This window comes from Mus musculus, chromosome 5 (assembly GCF_000001635.26).
Source record: "Mus musculus strain C57BL/6J chromosome 5, GRCm38.p6 C57BL/6J".
Taxonomy (NCBI): domain Eukaryota; kingdom Metazoa; phylum Chordata; class Mammalia; order Rodentia; family Muridae; genus Mus; species Mus musculus.
In genome coordinates this window covers 112712197-112732500 of record NC_000071.6, presented here as the reverse complement: position 1 = coordinate 112732500, position 20304 = coordinate 112712197, and the positions used below count along the sequence as shown (strand labels likewise).

General features: G+C 48.0%; 1 protein-coding gene across 2 annotated transcripts in view; it reads left to right on the top strand.

Annotated features, from left to right (window-relative positions):
- Myo18b (myosin XVIIIb) overlaps positions 1-20304 on the top strand; it is a 207586-nt gene that overhangs the window by 163961 nt on the left and 23321 nt on the right. For both annotated transcript variants that reach the window (XM_006535262.3, NM_028901.2), the window contains 3 exons: positions 8564-8694; positions 15470-15514; positions 16983-17120. In XM_006535262.3, the coding sequence (XP_006535325.1) occupies positions 8564-8694; positions 15470-15514; positions 16983-17120 (314 nt within the window). The remainder of the gene's footprint in view (positions 1-8563; positions 8695-15469; positions 15515-16982; positions 17121-20304) is intronic.

Sequence of the window (20304 nt, the reverse complement as noted above, 5' to 3'; positions counted from 1 at the left end):
TTCAGCTGCCAGCTTGCTAGACTGTTTTGGCCTTCCCGAACCACAGATGTGAGGAACCACTTCCCAGAAGAATTTCAGCTCAGGCCCAGCTAATCAGCATAGAGCAAAGGTTTCACTTCAGTAGTGCTGGTCTCTTGTTAATTGCAGCTGATTCTTCAACTCCAGGATGGCCAGAAACTGTAGACTCTTAATTCAAAGCATCACTTAAACAGGCATGACAGAGTCTTTATTTCTCAGACATTATAAGCCAGTCAGTCCTTCATCTTCTTCACCTCCCTGAGCTTATCTTGCAAGGTCCCACAGAACAGTTCATTAAGCTTTGGGCACTCAAATGGCTTTTCTGGTCCAAAGTTCCAAACTATTTTACAATCCTCCCCCAAGAAACATGGCCATGTCTCTCCTAGCAATACCTCACAAGGTTTGCTTTCTACTGCTGGGATGAAACACCATGACCAAAAGAAACTTGGGGAGGAATGAGTTCATTTGGCTTCCATATTCAAATCAAAGTTCATCACTGAGGGCAGTCAGGACAGGAAATTAAGGCAGGAGCCATGGAGGGTGCTGGTTACTGGCTTGTTCCCCCATGACTTGCTCAGCCTGTCTTCTTTTATAATCAGGGTTCTTTCTTATATAAATTCAGATCACCTGCCCAAGGTTGATACTGTCTTCAGTGGGTGGAGCCCTCCCACAACAATCATTATCAGGACCCCCCTCCCCCCCCACACACACAGACACGCCAGTCTGATGGAGGCGATTTGTCATCTGAGATTTTCTCATACCAGATCTCCTACTTTGGGTCAATGTCTTAGGGTTTCTATTGCTGTGAAGAGACACCATGACCGTAGCAACTCTTACAGAGGAAAACATTTAACTGGGGCTGACTTACAGTTTCAGAGGTTCAGTCCATTATCGTCATGGCGGGAAGCATGGCAGGATCCAGGCAGACATGATGCTGAAGGAGTTAAGAGTTCTACATCTTGATGGGAAGTCATCCTGGAGAGAGACTGTCCCTTCCACACTGGGCAGAGATTGAGCACTAGAAGCCTTCAAAGGCCACCCCTACAGTGACACATTTACTTCAACAAGGCCACACCTATTCTAGCAAGGACACATCTCCTAATAGTGTCATTCTCTGTGGGCCAAGCATTCAAATACATGAGTCTATGGGGGCCAAACCTATTTAAGCCATTAGAGTCACATTGACAAAAACAACAAAACAAAACAAAACAAAACAAAACAAAAAACTAACCAGCACACACTACTTTGTTGCCCAAAGAAAAAGAAAATCTTGTGTATATTTCCCCCCAGTCCTAAACATTTGTTCTTCCAAGGACCCAGACCCTTGGGCTCTCTGCTGCTTACAGCGTGTGTGGCCTTGGATTTAAATACGTTCTTGTTACCATTGGATCCCATACAGTGTCCAGGATGTGCTCTGTGATGGGCAGAGGGGCACAGTGGTAAGAGTTCATGACAGAGCAAGGTTGCTTACCTTGTGGTAATCAGTGATCAGAAAGAGAGACAGGAAATGGACAGGGCAAGAGACCGTGCCTGAGGACACACTTCCAGCGACTGACTTCCTCCAGCTAGTCCATCTCCTAAAGTGCCTACTGATTCTCCAAACACCCACCCCGCAGCACGGGAGTGACACTTCACACTGAAATCCTATCAGGGACCATCTGTCTACTCGTATTCTTTGAGGACGCAGGGGGCACTTCTGGGAAGATTGCCATCACTTGAGGCGTGATAAGGTCTGGCTTTCTGGTTGCCGCTGACAGGCAAAGCAGCACAGGGCAGTCTGGGGCTGAGACACTCGACTGGGTGGTGAAGAGAAGACTCTTGGACCCCTGGTTGCTTGAGTTTGTGCAGTGACCCATCAGACACGCCTGTCCCAGCTGAGGAGGAAGGGTTAGATATTTACTGGCCCTGTAAACATATCTTTCTACTACTTTCTTTTTGTTGGTGTTTTTATTGAGAGGGGATGTATTTGTAGCCCTGGCCATCCTGGAGATATCTATGTTAAACCAGGATGGTCTAGAATTCAACGATATCTGCCTGCCTCTGTTTCCTGAGTGCCAGAATTAAAAGGTGTGTGCTGCCACACCTGGCTCCCTGACTCTTTTGGTTTGCCTGTGGGACCTGCTAGGGTTTGAATCTGATTGTTCCCAGAAAGACCAGTGTTTGTCTCCAGAGTATAGAAATGGTCAAGGGGTTAATGTTTTACACACACACACACACACACACACACACACACACACACACACACACAGGAGTTCTTTCTCTCAGAGGACCAGCCTCCAGAGTGGCTTTCTAAAAGGGACTCTGGCACCTCCTTGATCTCCCTAATGGTGAAGCTTCTGTCTTTCCTTCTTGGGTCAGAAAGCAGCAAGATGGATGAACTTCCAAGGCTGTTGTGAGATCTGTTCTGTGGAGCAAACCCTGGTGCAGGCGAGCTGAACCTTGAGAGGCCACCTCAGGGGCAAGAAGCCTGATGGGGAGGTCCCGTGTGTCTGTGAGAACAAATATTGTTTTCTGTTTTCCCACTTTCAAGGGTGTGGCCTTTGGCAGAAGCCACACACATGGGGTGCTGTGCCCTTGGAGTGGCAGAGCCATGTGCCAAAAGAAAGCTCTTCCCTATGTAAATTATCCAGTCTCGGGTGTTCCATTATAGCAACAGAAAGTGAACGAAAATCAGATCTTTGATGAGTCTCTCTGCGTCTGTTATTGCACCATAAAAATAGAACGAAATAGAGAGTTTTCAGGATGGATGAGGGGAGGACCTCGTGGAACAGCGACTGCATGCTCCCTGGCTTTTCTTCCTGCTGCTGATAGCCGGCTCCCGAGGTCAGGTAGAGGGGGCTTCCGTTGCAATGAACCAGAGAAATGGAGCCCATTTTCCAAGTTTCTGATAACACACCAAATTCATAGTTTCTGCAGAGAATCTGGAAAATCACAAAGAGAAAACATGAGCATGTTTTGTTAGTTCATGCCAGGGAAAATAGCCACAGCCAGTAATTTACTATAACATGATGTTCTGTTCCCACGGTGCTTGGATCTAAGGGATCTTAATTAATATTAAGCGAGATAAGAGATTTCAACCATTCAGGAGAACACCAGTCTGAATAAGGACTTTAGGAATGAACTCAGCAATAGTCATTGTATGTTCAGGTATGTTTCAAACATGTTAGATAGATAGATAGATAGATAGATAGATCGATCGATCGATAGATAGATAGATAGATATGTGTGTATGTGTGTGTGTATATATATATACACACACACACATCACATATCTATACATATACAGTATGTACGTGTATGCATGCATTTCAGAATGTTTCAGGGCTCTTTTGAAATCCTCCTGTCTGTGTGACATTCAGAGTCATTTGGATTTTGGATTAGAACAGGAGCTGGGGGTGATCATGGTGAAGCCTATAAACCTAGCAGGAAGATGAAAATTTCAAGGCCAGCCTGGGTTACAGAGTTGAATTTAAAAAAGATTTGCCAGTTGCCGATTGCACACATATCAATAAATGCCTGCTTGTATTTACTAAGCAAGCCACTGGCACTGGCTCCATGTGTATCACCTATTCACTTGAACACACACAACCTACTGAGCAGGAAGCTTCTGTCTGTTCTTACTACTGTACCGGAAAATGGCAAGATGGTTGAATTTCAAGGATGTTGTGAGATCTGTTGTCAGGCAAACCCCAGATGAGGTGAACTGAAGCTTGAGAGGCCTCCTCAGGGGCACGAAGCCGGAGGGAAGAGCTCCCGTGCATCTCAGGCAGATGAAGGTCTCTGGGGAGCAGGGTTCTCTGGGTAAAGAAACAAGCAACAAACAACAGCTTTGGTATTAGCCTCTAATTGAATGTCACGAGCAGAGCCCATCTTAATTGCTAGCATTAATTATCGTCTGAACTGCTTCCCACACAGCAACTGTGCATAGGGTGCCCCGTGGAGAGCAGCAGTCTAGAAGTCTAAAGGCCTCCCAATTCCTGTGAGCAGTGCAGGGCCAGAAGCTCACATTGCCCAGTGTTGTCTTTATCTTGGTAAACTTGATGGGCAGGCATCCTATGCGCATCATCCCTGCCCTTTCCTTTGCCGCCAACAGTTACATAGTAACACTGACTATTTCCACCCTAAGGATGCACCTGCCTTCCATGGGCCAGACATCAGCAGGGCAGGTGTATCAGGTCCCGTGACAGTGTTAGCTCTGTGGAAACTGGTACACAGTAGGTGCTCAGTAAATGTGACTTGACTACAAAGATGCGTGATTGGATAAGAGGAGTATGTAGTAGGCACTGGTGCATATGGAAGCCATTTCTGTCCGTGTTTTTTTCCCTGCCTCACACTGTAGAGCTGTCTGGGGGTGGGGTGGGCTCCTGTGGGGTTTTCTGCCATGCATCTATCTAACTACCCAAAAGGCTTATATCAGACTAGTGTTGCACCACTGAGCCTTTCCATGCTCCTTGCTAACTGTAGAGGATCCTGAGCTCGTACAGAGCCTCAGAACACAGCTGTGCTCTTAAGGGGCGACTGAGACAAACTTCACTGTGCCCAGATATGATCACCACACCAGCAGGGCATCTGTCCCTGGAAGGCATAAGGAGGCAGGGGGTCCCAGCTTGAGCCAGGTGCCTCCAATTGGCCCCTTCATTCTGTGTGTCTTCTCTAGGTTGTGACAGGGTGAGGGACCTCGTTTTGTCTGCCCTGGGCTGGCTGCTGGGGTCTGCAGTGTTGAGACTGATGTCTTGGTCTTCATAATCTGCAGATGCCCCCAGGTTCCTAAACTGAAGCAGGAAAGCTCAGCTCTGCTGACTGGTGATTGCTGGTTATACAGCTTCCTCGCTCTGGGGTGGTCCCTGGCTCCAGAGTGCTCCATTGATCTGCCGTGCTCCCTCCAAGTCTGTTGTCCACAGGCAGCAAGCAGATAAAGAATGGGCATTGAAAGTCCTTGGTCCAGGCCATGGCCAGCTAGTCTTCAAGTCTTCCTGCTCCGCCTAGGTAGCCCATTAGCTTTGGACAGACTTACACATTCCAAGCTTCTTATTCTGGGTTTGGCTTCCCCAATGAAAGGGTAACAATGTTGCCCTGGCAGAGGTTCCTCTTCTGGGAATGTGAAGTTAGCAATGCCACCAATGGTTGATCCCCACCCCCATCAGAAATTTAACTACTTTACCTGCTACCCTGATTCACAATGAAATTGACAGGAAGGCAGATCAGCTGTGTGAGTTGCTGAAGGTCACACAGTCTCCAAGCCACACCACCGAGATTCAACTCTGTAAAGCTGCCGAGTTCAGAACCCATGAGGTTACAGATTTACCTCAGCTCAAGTCCCACTCTCCTGCCCATCTGCTTAGTTCTGCTCCTGCAGTGCTCTGTCTCAATCTTGGAAGCAGTGGTGCTCCCACAGTGCTCTGCCTGAGCCTGGGAAGGGATGGTGCTCCCACAGTGCTCTGCCTGAGCCTGGGAAGGGATGGTGCTCCCACAGTGCTCTGTCTGAGCCTGGGAAGGACTGGTGTTCCCATGGTGCTCTGCCTGAACCTGGGAAGGAGTGGTGCTCCCATAGTACCTGAGCCTGGGAAGGAATGGTGCTCCCACAGTGCTCCGGAGCTTCTGGGAATCAGCCTCAGACACTTCCCCAGCTGTGTCTGAACTGACACGCTGGTGACCTTTACATCACAGCCCCCTCCACTGACCTGATGCCCTTGTCTGGCTGCTGGTTGGGGGCTGGGGCTGGGCCCCAGCTTGTCCCTTACTTGCCTGTCCTGAGGTTAACATTCATGGCTGGAAGCCTCAGCTGAAGTGTAAACTGGCCCTGCTCATGCCAGCCTTGCCCACACAGGCCTACTTCTGACCACATTGTTCCTCCCTTTAGGCTCTGTGAAGTCCTGGCCTGGCTTGGTTGGGCCACACCTACTGAAGTACTCAATCCTTAATGCCATCGTTAAGGTTCTAACTCAGTGAGAAAGGGGAGGCCAGTCCACAAAGGGATGTCCATCTGTTCCCGTGATGGGAAACAGCTGTGGTCCTTGCTGGATTCCGGGTTTGAGCACAGCCAGCCCCATAGAATGGGGTCACATCTTGGCTCTGCAGCCTCCAGTGATGTAAATGTCCCCAGTTTCTTCAGAGAGGCCTGGAAATCTGTCTGTGGTCACTTGGCCTCTGGAGTTATCAGAAGGTCTGAGAGTTTACTCAGACCTGACTGTAATCTTCACCCTACACACCCCTCATCATTAGGTATCTGTGTGTTTCCTTGAATAGCTAACCACAAAGAAACATCAGATGATCAGATCAGCTTTTAAAAAAAATCTCTCCACCTGTAACATAACTGAGACTCCAAGTCCCACTCAAAAAGTGTGTGTGTATGTGTGTGTGTGTGTGTGTGTGTGTGTAGTATATGTGGTGCTTTGTATATAGTGTGTATGTAATACATGTGATGTTTTATATGTATTGTGTATGTGTGTATAGTGTATGTGGTGTTTTGCATGTAGTGTGTGTTTAGTGTACATGGTAGTTTTATATAGAGTGTATTGTGTGTATGTGATGCTGTGTGTGTATGTGTGTGTATATATTTGTGGTGCTTTGTATGTAGTGTGCATGTAGTACATGTGGTGTTTTATATATAGTGTATACGTGTGTGTAGTATATGTGGTATTTTGTATGTACTATTGCATGTATGTGAGAATATGTGTGTATATATATATGTGGTGCTTTGTATGTAGTATGTATGTAGTACAGGTGGTGTTTTATATGTAGTGTGTATGTGTGTGTAGTATATGTGGTACTTTGTATGTAGTATGTATGTAGTACAGGTGGTGTTTTATATGTAGTGTGTATGTGTGTGTAGTATATGTGGTATTTTGTATGTAGTATGAATGTGTATTTAGTGTACATGGTAGTTTGTATGTAGAGTGTGTGTATCTGTGTGTGTAGTGTACATGGTAGTTTGTATGTAGAGTGTGTGTATCTGTGTGCATAGTGTACCTGGTGGTTTGTGTGTGTGGTGTGTGTATGTTGTGTGAAGTGTGTATATGTGTGTGTGTTGTGTGGTATGGTGCGTGTGTATGTAGTGTGAGGTGTATGTGTGTATGTGTGTGTGGTTGCTATGGATTCCGGGTCACAGTCTTCTTGGTAGTTCTGTTTGCTCCATACCATTCAAGGATGCTGTCCATATTGCCACAGCCCTTGCTTCTGTTAACAACTGTCTAATGACATCAAAGTGATGTTCTGTGATCTCCGTAACCATCCCCAAAGCTGGGTATAGCTTCTGGATTTCAGACTCTCATTTCACTGGCTGCACTGCCCCCGAGCAAACTCATGTTCAGGGCCCTGCTTTGCCTTCTGATCCATCCTGTGGAATTAATTTCCAAAAGAGAGATTCTGAATGTAGCCAGATGATTCTCTAACTTGAGGTATCTGGTGCATTGTGGGATATAACAGTATCTGGCCTTGACCTGACACATGTCACAGTATACCCCAAGGCATGGTTGCCATCTCTTTCTCCAGACTCAATCCTAAGTCTCCGGGGGGCAACTCACCTTCCATCAGCAAGCTTTGTGTTAAGGGATAAACTGAATGACAGATGCCTCGTGGACATCAGATATTTCCCAAAGAGTCAGGACAGAATCAAGTCACGGCACCACCAGAGAGTACTGATCTCAGTGGATGAGTACTGATCTCAGTGGATGAGTACTACAAAGACAATCAAAAGTACTAAATACTAGCACCCTTGCTAAGTCCTTGCTCTTGAAGGTCTCCGTTGCTCAGCTCTGAAGCAGGATTGGTTTTCATGACTTCCCTACCAGGCTCTCGGTGAGGAAGTCTTTGGTCACGTGACTAGTGCTGGCCACAGAAAATGCCCCATAACTGCCTGCCAGGTCTGTCACTCTGCAGGGGGCCCCACCAGGCCATCCCACTTTGTATAATTCTTAGGTTCAGTTTTATTGCTGTGTACACCATGACCAAGGTGACTCTTACACAAGAAAACATTGCTTACAGTTTCAGAGGGTAGGTCTAGGGTGGTCATGGTGTGGAGTGTTGCAGTGTGTAGGCAGGCATAGCCTGGAACATAACCTGCTCTGTGTTGCCCCAAACCTTCCGCACCAGGTCCATCCCATTTACTGATTAATTTAAGATGGCTTTGCATTCAATAAGGAGATAGAGTAAACCCAAGCATGGCTCTGGGCTCCTAAAAACACATATGGATGACCCAGCTTGGGACATCCTGTTCCTGGGACACGCCATCAGGGCCCTCTAGAGTCTATTCCCTATGTAGAACAAGTCATGTCTGCTTGGGACACCCAGGGCTTCACACTCTTCTGCCGTGAAGGCCTGGGAAGGATTTGCTTACATTGCAGAGAGATGGGCTCTGCTCAGGTTGTCCCCTCGCCCCCATAGGCTCTGCTCAGGCTGTCCCCCCCCAATAGGCTCTGCTCAGGCTGTCCCCTCCCCCCACATAGGCTCTGCTCAGGCTGTTCCCTCCGGCCCCCTTCCCCTGGAACTCTGCAGTACTATGGAGTTCTCATGCAAGACCAATGGGTTCTGTGGTCTCTGCCTGCAGGAGAAGTATGTGGAGGAGCTGGCAACTGTGAGACAAACGCTGCAGACAGACCTGGAGACGTCCATCCGACGCATCGCGGACCTGCAGGCAGCCTTGGAAGAGGTGGTGTCAAGTGATAGTGACACAGAAAGGTAACTGGGTGGTGGCCGGGTCGGAGGCGGGGCTGTGCTCTGCAGACCTCTTTTGTCCCTACAAGTCTCAGGCTATATTTGCTGGGAGGACCCCAAAATGCCTGAAGGTTGCTGGTTTGTTCAGATTGAAAGAAGAGGGACACTGTCCCTGTCACCTATGAAGTATGGGAATTGACTTGCTGGACATGAACGGTTGGAAAGTGTCTTAGTCAGGGTTTTATTGCTGTGAACAGACACTATGACCAAGGCAACTCTTATAAGGACAACATTTAATTTGGGCTGGCTTATGGGTTCCGAGGTTCAGTTCATTATCATCAAGGCTGAAACAAGGCAGCATCCAGGCAGACAGGAGGAGCTGAGAGTTCTACATCTTCATCTGAAGGCTGCTAGCAGAATACTGGCTTCCAGGCAGCTAGGATGAGGGTCTTAAAGTCACAGTGACACACTTCTTCCAACAAGGCCACACCCATTCCAACAGGGACACACCCACTCCAACAGGGCCACACTTACTCCAACAGAGCGGCACCTTCTAATAGTGCCACTCCCTGGGCAGAGCATATACAAACCATCACAGAATGAGACCAGTGTGGCATCCTAGGGAAGTGACTTGTCTGGTCTGGGTCTGTGTTTGTTACTTTTTTGTTGCTGTGTCACAACTCCTGGTGTAAGCCACTTAAAGGTGGGCTTGTTTTGGCTTATGTTTCAAGGCTATTGTTCTCTCTCTCTCTCTCTCTCTCTCTCTCTCTCTCTCTCTCTCACTAATAATGATTCCAAAGGTAAAGGAGACAGGAATAGAGTGGCCATGCTCAGGGGTGGAGCAGGCTGTGAGAGAAATCAGAGGCCAGACTTCTCAGCTGGGTAATGAACCAGGATAAGGTCACAGAGCACCCCAGACATCGCCCAGGCTCCATCCTAAGAGCCACTACACCCAGATGGTGCTCACATAAGACGTATCTGTCTCTGTGGCAACAAGACTCACCCTCTGCTTGGGTCCATCTTTCCTGAGCTTCAGGCCATGGCCACCTGAGTGCAGCTCCAGCATTTGTCTCCTCTCATCCTGACCTCTGCATCCGAGGCTGTACATATTCTTCCTTGCTGCATTTCCGATGTCTTTCTTCGTGACTATGTCTCCAGTTTCTACATACCATCAGCCTCATGGTTCCTCAAATTGGAAGGGAACTTTCCTGTGTCTCAGGGGAGCTGTGGGATGTTGGTGTGGTGTCTGAACATAGGTGCCACGCGATGTTCCTGGTACCCAGGAGCACCCCAGGCAGCAGCGAGTGGGGTTGCTCTTGTTGGGGGAGGGGAAAGCATAGACCACAATTCTATTTAAGTGTCCCTCAGTATCATATGACCTTAAACAAATATTCAATCACTTTGATCCTTAGTCTCTTCGTTTCCAAGGTGGATCAGTAAGAGGTAAAAATGCAACTCCTCACACAGAAGCATGACCCTGCAGAGACTCAGACATTGCTTGTTTCCTCTGTCCTTTAATTCATTCATCTATCCATCTGTTTGATTGGTAAGCCTGTCCCATGCCACATATCTCCTTATGACTTTGCGTTTTTCTTCTTGCTTTTTGGATGTCATTTTTCTCCATGTTGTGGTGGGCAGGGGCTGAAGATCTTGTGTGAGATGTTCATTACAGGGCCAGGAGCGTGGATTGGAGAACAGTTCAGGAATGTGGTGGTGTCCGAATTCTGGGGCATGTGTGCAAATGGACAGGCAAATCAAACAAAAGAGTGTGCGGGCTCTGCTGGAATCTAAAAGCCTCTGGCGGCAGGTGACCAGTGGGGTAGGTGGCTCCGGCTCGCAAGGGAGGAGGCAGAACAGACCCATGAGAGGAGAATCTGAGGAGGCAATGCACAAAGACCAAGAGAAATATTCTAGAAAGCGAGATAAGAGCCTTGTAATAGTTTAAGAGAGGAGAGAGTTTAGCTCAGAGCAACGGCCTCCTGAGGAAGGGAGCATGTTGATTGGGAAGACACAGGGCATGCAGCCTGGTGTGCTCATGCCCAGACTAGAACCTGACGTCTGCCAGCTAGGCCACAGTCTCCATGTGTCCACAATCTCCAGAGCAGGGCCACCCTCTGGGAACGATGGTGCACCACACTGCAGGACCGTATCACACTGAGGTCCTGGAGGTGGACTTGCAGGCCCTTTACCTTTCTTTCCCTGTTCTCCACCCCCCTCCCCCTGTCTTTCTCCTCTCACAGAGTTTCCCTGAAACCCGCTGAGACTCTCAGTTCCTCAGATAACGGGGGGGGGGCTAAAGAAATAAAAGATGACTACAGAAAAGTCCTGACTTGTTGCATAGGGCAAACAATTCACTTATCTGCTGATCACTGCTGTCGTAATCAGGGTCTCTGTTACCTTGATCAACACCATAAGCAGCATCAACTTAGTGAGGAGAAGGTTATTTCAGGTTACAGTTCCACATCACAGTTCGTCACTGTCTTAGGGGTCCCCATTGCTGCGAACAGACACCATGACCAAGGCAACTCTAAAAGACAACATTTAATTGGGGCTGGCTTACAGGTTCAGAGACTCAGTCCATTACCATCAAGGTGGGAGCATAACAGCATCCAGGCAGGTGTGTTGCAGGAGGAGTTGAGAGTTCTGCATCTTCATCTGAAGGCCACTAGGAGAACACTGACCTCCAGGCAGCTAGGATGAGGGTCTTAAAGCCCATGCCCACAGTGACACACCTCCTCCAACAAGGCCACACCTAATAGTGCCACTCCCCGAGCCAAGCGTATTCAGCACAAACACCAAAGCAAGTCAGGGCCAGAATTCAAGGCAGGAACTTGGAGGCAGGAAGTGAAACAGAAACCAAGGAGGGGTGCTGCTTACTGGCTTGCTCCTCATGGCTTGCGCAACCTGCTTTCTTGTAGAACCCAGGACCACAAGCCCAGGGATGGCCCCACCCACAATGGGCTAGTCCGAAGTACATCAATAACTAATCAAGGAAATGCACTATAAAATTGCCTACAGGCCTCTCTAATGAAGGCCTCTTTTCAACTGAGGTTCCTCTTCCCACATGACTCTACTTTGTGTCAAGTTGATAAGGAAACAACCAGGACACCCCAGAGGAACATCATTGACTGTCAAAAACAAAAAGAAATACATGTTGTACCATTATGGGTCTACTGCACAGAGCAGGGATCCCAGTTCCTGCCCTGGTGCCAGCAAATTCCCCCTTATCAGCAGCTGCAAACTGCACACTGTGCATTCTTACTGCCTTGAATGAGAAATGTTTGGATTGGAGCCTGAAATATTGGTCCAAGATACTTCTTTATGAAGTCTCAATGAGGATTTAGACCACTGACTTATGGAAGGAAGAAAGAGAAGGAGGAGGAAGAGGAGGAGGAGGAGGAGAAGGAAGAGAGAGAGAGAGAGAGAGAGAGAGAGAGAGAGAGAGAGAGAGACTCTAACAGCCAAGTTGAGAGACTTGTTCTCATTATGCCAGTTCACAATTCTAAGGTTCACCTGGAATTAGAGATCTTAATGGAGCAGGCCTTGCAGGCTGGGAGCCAAGCCACATGCTCAGAAAGTCAGGCAGCACACAGTGTTACTTAAGCTCCCGTGACTCTGCGTGACTCTGCAACAGGACCTGGCATCGTTGGCTACACTGTAGCATCAACCTTCTTAGACTAATGGAGGAAATGTTTCAGTTCTTCCCCGGGGCCTAGAACGTGCTCATTAGTCATGAGAGGAAGGCTACAAAGGGTGACAGAAATTTCCATCTATTCCTGGCTCCAGAATCTGCAGCTGCTCGGCCCGTTGCCTTGCCTGGGGATATGCTAGGGTTTGGAGGGGTCCACATCTTACCCTTGACTTCAGAGTCACAAATAAAAGATGAGGACTCTGGGAGCGATCGTGTACTTGGGGGCGGGGTGAGTGGCTGCTGGGTGATTTCCAACTCACGTGCTCTAACAACTGGTCTGACATCAGGCTGTGGAGGAGACCTGGACATATCTGGATGGAACCAGAGACTGGCCTTCTAGGGACACATTGTGTATCAACAACTCACTGTTGAGCCTTGGCTCTGGCCCAGATGTGAAATTCCCTGCTGCATGAGGTGACTGTCCCCCCAGCCCTTTTCTTGAAGCTGCCCTCCATGAGTGCTGAACATGTCCTTTTCTGGAAGAACAGCTTGAGTGAACTCTCTGTTCACCCAAGGAGGTTGACACCCAGTTAGAGTCACAGCATGGGTCCCTGTGCCCTCTGGCAATAAATGAATGTTACAGGTTGCCCTGCTTTCTGAGAAGGGTTGTAACCAACACCCAGCTGACAAGATAGAGGCAGAGCTCCCACGATTCACCATGTCTATTTGCAACATTGCCGGAAACGGTGGTAATGGCCCCTTGTGGTTCCCTCTCTGGAGGACAGTTGTTACTGCTTGGCACACGCTGCCCTTTCACGGTCACCGGGCTCCTATCATTATCTTTTACAAACTACAGATAAGGAAGCTGAGTCCCATGGGTATCTAAAGTCTCACTGATGCATACTTTAAGCCACTAAGCCATGACTTGTTTCTGGAGTTGGCCTCACTCCCCCCACCCCCTTGCCTCCAATGCCAGTCAAAGGCAGCTTTGTTACCACATAGGACATGCTGACTGTCCTTCACCTCTTATCAAGGTCTCTGTTCCCTTCTGGGCTGCCATGGTGGTGAGCTCACGTCAGTCACTGACACGGAGCAAACGAATCCGGGCGTCACTTCCCAGCCTGTAATTGCATTTAGACTGCGCCTGTCTGGTGAAAGGTACCCAGGAGGAATACATCTGAAGACACTTAATCAATTACCTCGATGCTTGCCAACATCTGTTTAAAAATTCCTGGCACAGGCTCCCTTTGCAAAACCACACTGGCCAAGATGAGAGAACTGTAGGCATCAGCCCAGGGCAAGGGGTTGAGATTCCCAGGGTTTTGCAGCCCATCAGATCAGTACCACGGACAGAGCCTCAGTTACACGGCAGGCTAGATCAGCACCATGGACAGCGCATCTGGCCTCCACCCTCTAATTACCCTTTCTTAAGAAGACTGCTCTAAGCACAGGCATTGGCAGGAGTGGAGGGTGGGGGTTGTAACAATGGTGGCTACGGTCTTGTTTCTTGTGAGATGGTGGCTTACGTGTTACAGTCATGATGCACGGAAATCCCAGATCTCCCTGCTCAGCTGCAAATAATCATGGTTTGGACCATCAGAGTCGTCTTCTGGCACGAAGGCCAACTTTATATGGAGGTGCTGTTTACAAAGCTGTGTTTCCTCTTCTGTCAGCTGATGTCTCGCCTGCTGAGCCCATTGGGAAGCCATGCAGACAGGAAGCACACAAATGGGACTCACACACTCGGTGGGGTTTGCTCCTACAGACTGCGTCCAAAAGCATCACACATCCAGGGTAGAACAGCAGAGACAATAGTGAAACATGACATCAGGAAGTGCCCAAGTCTCAGGGGAAAGGGTCCCTCCAGGAGGAAGTGGTTTTGAGTTCCAAGTCCCCAGAGTCATCTTCAGAGATCAAACCTGGATGAGTGTCGGTGCCCATGTATACTCGGTTGCTGAGCTGGGCAGACTGTGTGGAGCAGTGACGGTAATGAATGGTATCCAGTGTCCAAGCTAGGAGCGTGGATTCCAAATGGAGAGAATGAGACTGCTGACTTCCTGCGTGGCTCACACTGAGAGGGAAATGAGGTTTAGCCTCTTGGCATTAGACATTTGGTTGTGAGCTCTGGGGACCCTACTATCCTGTCTCCATGCATGGAAGACATGTTCATGGTCCTCTGGAGATACATGCTTGGAAAAAGGAAGCATCTAAGGAAGCATAGCTTTAGAGGAAGAAACGAGAAACAGTGGATACACCCTCTTCAGACCTGCCCAAATCCCTGCAGACATTGTGGCTGGAGGTCCAGCCTGAGCACCAGAGTAAAGGCAACTTAGATGCAAGGGTGTACTTTTGTCTGGATTCCCATTTGAGGGCAGTGGTACACTGACTACCAGTGTGTCTTGTTGTCTCCACAAAGCTGGGTTTGGAAGTTCAGTGGCCTTGTGAATGGTATACCATCTTCATCTCTAAATTGAGGCAGATGGTGTGGGCAGAGTGTGTAAACATGTTTCTCCCTGGAGAATAGCTACTTGTATAATTATATTAGGAGTTTCCCACAGTGCCTCAGGAAGCCATCCTGCCAGAGTCAAATCTGTTGGCTTCCCAAAGACTATGAGTGAGGCAGGTGCCAGGCAGTTGTCAATAAAAATAAGATTAATGTCAGTGATGCCAGTTGCATTTCAAAAAATATTTTTTCTGACTGTTTTACATACATATATGTCTGTTCCTTGTGTGGGTGCCCTCAGAGGCTAAAAGAGGGTGTTGGATCCCCAGGGACTGGTGTTACAGACAATTGTGAACCACAGTGTAGGTTCTGGAAGTTGAATCCAAGTCCTCTAGAAGAGCAGCCCATGCTCTTAACCAGAGCCCTACCTGCTAGTCATGTTTTTAAAAAGCATTGGTAACGGTTGCTCCTGTTCTCTGGGATCTGCACTAAACAATCCACAAGGGTTACTTCACTCTGCTCCATGGGCAGAGGCAGAGGCTCGTATATTGTTAGTCAACTGCAGTTTGCAGAGGAAAACGGGAGGCTCGGAGAGGACAACTCTGTACCCTACAACCATACAGAAGTGAAGGGTAGACATGGCAGGCAAACCCAGGTGTATGTGCTAGAGACCATGTCCCCCCAGGCCTGGCTGTACAACTACATTGTCTTGTGTCTCCTTCTAGTGTCCAGACGGCAGTGGACTGTAGCAGCCGCAGCGGGAAAGAGGGGTAAGCAAACCACAGAGCATTTGAAGGCAAGCCCTCGGCTGTGTGTGTGCATGGCAAGCCCTCGGCTGTGTGTGTGCAGTGGGGAAGGAGAAGGGTCACACCCATCACAGAGCTCTCTGTAATTAATGCCTGTGAGGCTCTGGCTTCATGGTTTAGCACGTGCCTTACAGGAGTGCAAACTTGTGTACCTGTGTGACATAGTTTAGATACATGGAAGACATGTGTTATCATGCCATTACCCACCACCACCTTCAATGGCTCCCTGCTGCCCAGAACCGACTTTATAGGTGGACACTTGTGTTCCACATTGACCTTTGATCCCCTCTTCATCCCGTGAGTTCTGCTTGCCTACTTCCTGAACTCTCTTCCCACCAAACCCTCACCTTCCCAAGGCTCACCTGCCTCACTTCCTACCTTTTCTTCCTGGAAGGAAATGGAGGCTCCTTACTTAACCCGGAAGCTGGCCTTCTGCCTCTCTCTGTAGTAGGGCTAATGGAGCCTTCATTTCGTGGCTGCTCTCCTAGGAAGCAATCTTGAGGACAGGATTAATATCAAGTTTATGTATGCAGCCCTGTCCTGTGGTGGTTGACTTAGTGGCAGATAAACATACCACACACTTGTAAGTGCCTGGACCTGTACACACAAATATATCAAACACTTCTGCATGCATGGGCTCACTTGTACACACACATACATACAGATATGCACACATACACACTGACACAGACACCCACAGAGACAAACACACAGATACACACACACAGATACACACACAGAGAGACACAGACAGACATACACACATATACTCTCACACAGACACATGCACATAGACAGAAACACAGTCACACACACATACAGACACACAGATGCAGACAGATACATACACACATACTTACTCACATAGATACACACATTCACACATCCTCTCACACACACAGAGATACATTCACACACACACACACACACACACACACACACATATACACAGAGAGGGGGGGAAGGGAAGGGGCAGAGGGTGAGAGAGGGAGAGAGAGAGAGTCCAGCTTGCCAAGGAGATTCCCATAAGGCAAATGAGGATTGAAGATTTTCACCCCTTGCATATCCCATGAACATATTATTTGGTACAGAATTCAATGGCAAGCTTGATCCTCAAGTCAGAGAGGCCTTAACACACCAAGTCTTTAACACTCCAGTTGGTGTGTGTTTGTGTGTGTGTGTGTGTGTGTGTGTCCAAGAGTGCTGCATTTAATAGAAATGGTATTAGAATAAAAGCAAGTGGTTTCCTTCCAGACTTCAGGCATGAATCAGGTGGCTTTGGCTAAGACCCAAGTTGTCCCCTCCAAACGCCAAAGCTTCCTCCCACCTCACAGGCCATTGCCTGTCTGTAGCACAGCATGTAGAGCACTCTGAAGGGCCCAGACTCTGGTGTGGTGGCCACTGTGGTCAGTGTCCTACCTTTGCCTTCTAGGGACAACGTCTCTGTCATCAGCTCCCAGCCAGAGGGCAGTCTGCAATCCTGGATGAGCTGTTCCCTGTCCCTGGCCACGGACTCAGTGAGAATCCCCTCTGGACAGTCAGTGGTCAGCAGCTCTTTCCACAGTCCCAGGTAAGAGCCTTGCCCTGTGGCCTGCCCTTGGCCGACAGCTCAAAGACTCCTGCTTGCAGGCTGACCTTCATGACTTCCACTTCCTGTGCTTGGGGCTGGTGACACTGCCCAGCTGTGTGGCTTTAAGTAGGTCACTTGACCTCTCAGGGCCTGAGAAGTGTGGAGTCTGGCACTGTTTACTGACTTGGAAGATGGTCAGGATGCAGCTGTAACACTGTAACACTGTAACGCTGTAACGCTGTAACACTGTAACACTGTAACACTGTAACACAGACCTCTGTTTTGAATAGCACTGCTTGAGCAAAGGATAACTAATCTTTATCACTGCTTCTGTCACAGGTGTCAGACTAGCGATTCTTTGGTTTATAAATAAGCATGGTCAGTTACGTTTGTTTCAGTTTTGGATGACATTCTTGAGTGGAGTCATAAAGAAAGTTGAGCTAAAGCGAGGCACAGAGCTGCAATGCCTGGGAGCTCAGCTGCTCTGGAGGCAGGAGGTTGAGGAAGGAAGATTTCTTAAGCTGAGAAATGTGAAGCCAGCCTTGTAATATGGCAAGCTGCTGACTTTATAAGGAGAGAAAAGTATATTGAGCTGTGTTTCTCAGAAAGAAAAGTTATTTTTTTTATCGTGAATGCAACTAAGATTGTGTAATCCTGGGGCTAGAGAGATGGCTCAGCACTTGCCAAGGACCTGAGTTCAATTCCCAGCACCCACATCGGGCAGCTCACAACCACTTCAGCTCCAGGGGATAAAATACCTTTTGTTCTAGACTCCTAGACTCAACTGCATTCAAGTTTTAGTTCCCACACACAGACACACAAGCCAACTAATAATTATTTATAATAATTAAGCATTATACTTAAAGCTTTTTGATTTATTTTGCTTTTTTCTGATTATAATGTGATTACATCATTTCCCCCTCCCCTTTCCCCATCCAAATCCTCCTATGTAACCAACCCTCTTTGCTCTCTTCCAATAGTATGACTTCTATTCCACTAATTGTTATATATATACAAGAGAGAGAGAGAGAGAGAGAGAGAGAGAGAGAGAGAGAGAGAGAGAGAGAGAGAATGTAGTCCTAAATATATAAATACAATCTTACAATCTGCTCGGTCTGCATAATCCTAGTTGTACCTGTACGTTTTCAGGGTTGTCTATTTGGTATTGGATACCCAGTTGGTGTGCTCTTCCTGATCAGGGAAAGACTATTTCTCTGGCTCGAAGCACTCCTTAGTTGTCTACAATTCTTTGTGTAGGGTTGAGGACTTGCAGGCTTCCCCCCATGACCGCCCATCCACTTTAGCGTGTCTGCTGATGTCTTTCTTGTTCAGGTTATGTTAGGTGGCCATGTTGATGAGACTCCATGCATGTAGCTTCTGACACTCCTTGGAGAGGAAATCTCACAGCAAGCTCCCAGATCCTCCCGCTCTGGTGTCCTTTCTGCCCCCTCTTCTGAAATGTTCCCTGAGCCTCAGATGCAAGAGTTGTATTATAAATGTTTCCACTGAGACTGGGCTCTAGAACGCTGCATTTTGATTGGTTGTGGTTTCTTCTGTAACAGTTGCCATCTGTTGCAAAGAGAAGTATCCTTGATGAGGGGGGAGGACTACACTTACCTGTGGGTGTAAGGAGGACTGTTTAGAGTGTAGTTAGGGATTGTGCTGGTTTAATAAAGTGATGGCTGTAAGTTCTCCTCCAATGTTCATGGCTTCCCTCTAGCGCTGGGTAGTTAAGCTAGTTGCTAGTACAGGGCATGGCTTCCCTCTTATTCAGCAAGGCTTAAGAGCAATCAGAGAGCTATTGGTTACTTCCAAGGGGTGTGGACCACTACTGCACCTCAGTGTGAACATACACTACTGCACCTCAGTGTTATCCTGCTGTGCTGATTAGTGTTACAGTTCATAGGCATCAAAGCTGGGTATGAATGTTGGTTGCTTGCCTCCGTTGTAAGCTTGAATGGCACCTTCTGTACCGTGAAAGCTTGTCCTCAGGTGGAGCCATTCAGGTCAGTTCTAAGTCAGTAGACGCTCAGGGTTCTCTAGGCTCTGTGTCTGAAGTGCACGGTGTCTCCAGCAATAGGGACTTATCTTTCACTTTTGGGAGGCTGCCAAAGGCAATAGCAAAAGCCTTTGGGAGTTTCTTAGATAACCCTGACCAAAAGCTCAAAGGGGGAGCTTCCCATGTGTGGTGCTGGGGTTTATCTTAGATAGTCGTTGGCTCTTGGAGACAGCATTGTGAGCCCAGATGACAGTCTTTTATTTAAACTATGTTTATTTAGTCACGTGCTTGATAAGTGTTTTCACATAGACAGTTAACAGTGTGATTCCTAATGGCTGTTCTTCCTCTTCCTCTTCTTTGTATGCATCTTCCTGCAGTCCCCTGGTTAGAGGCTCCCCCAGTTCTCCTATTAGGTCACTTCTATTAGACTATCACCCCGCACCCCCGCCCACCCTGTAATGGTCCTGTTTCACTTCTGCAGTTACCCAATGTCTTAGTTACAGTTTTACTGCTGTGAACAGACCCAGGAAAGTCTTATAAGGACAACATTTAAATGGGACTGGCTTACAGGTTCAGAGGTTCAGTCCATTATCATCAAGGCGGGAGCATGGCAGCGTCCAGGCAGGCATGGTACAGGAGATGCTGGGAGTTCTATATCTTCATCTGAAGGCTGCTAGGAGAATATTGGCTTCCAGGCAGCAAGGATGAGTGAGGGTTTTAATGACCATACCCACAGTGACACACTTCCTCCAACAAGGCCACACCTCCTAATAGTGCCACTCCCTGGGCCAAGCATATATAAACCACTATACCTGAGGATCTGTACTGACATCTGAAGACCTGGAATTGGGAGCCTCTGGTGAAATGGAACCTGACTTTTGTCTCTCTGGGTCCCTGGGTCCTCCACTAATATGATCCTCCTCCATGATCTTTTCTAGTTCCATCCATTTGCCTGAAAATTCATGGTTTCATTCTTCTTTATGTTCCACAGTGCACATGGGTACCACGTTTTCACTTCTCATTGTTTGTTGGAGGACATTTATGTGGTGTCTGTTTCCTGGTTACTGTGAATAGAGCAATGAAAATGACTATAGCTAAGCAGAGATCTGTGGGATGGGACGTGGAGTCCTTTGGCACATGCCAGGGAGGGGAGTGTGGCTATGTCATATTGTAATTTATTTTAAG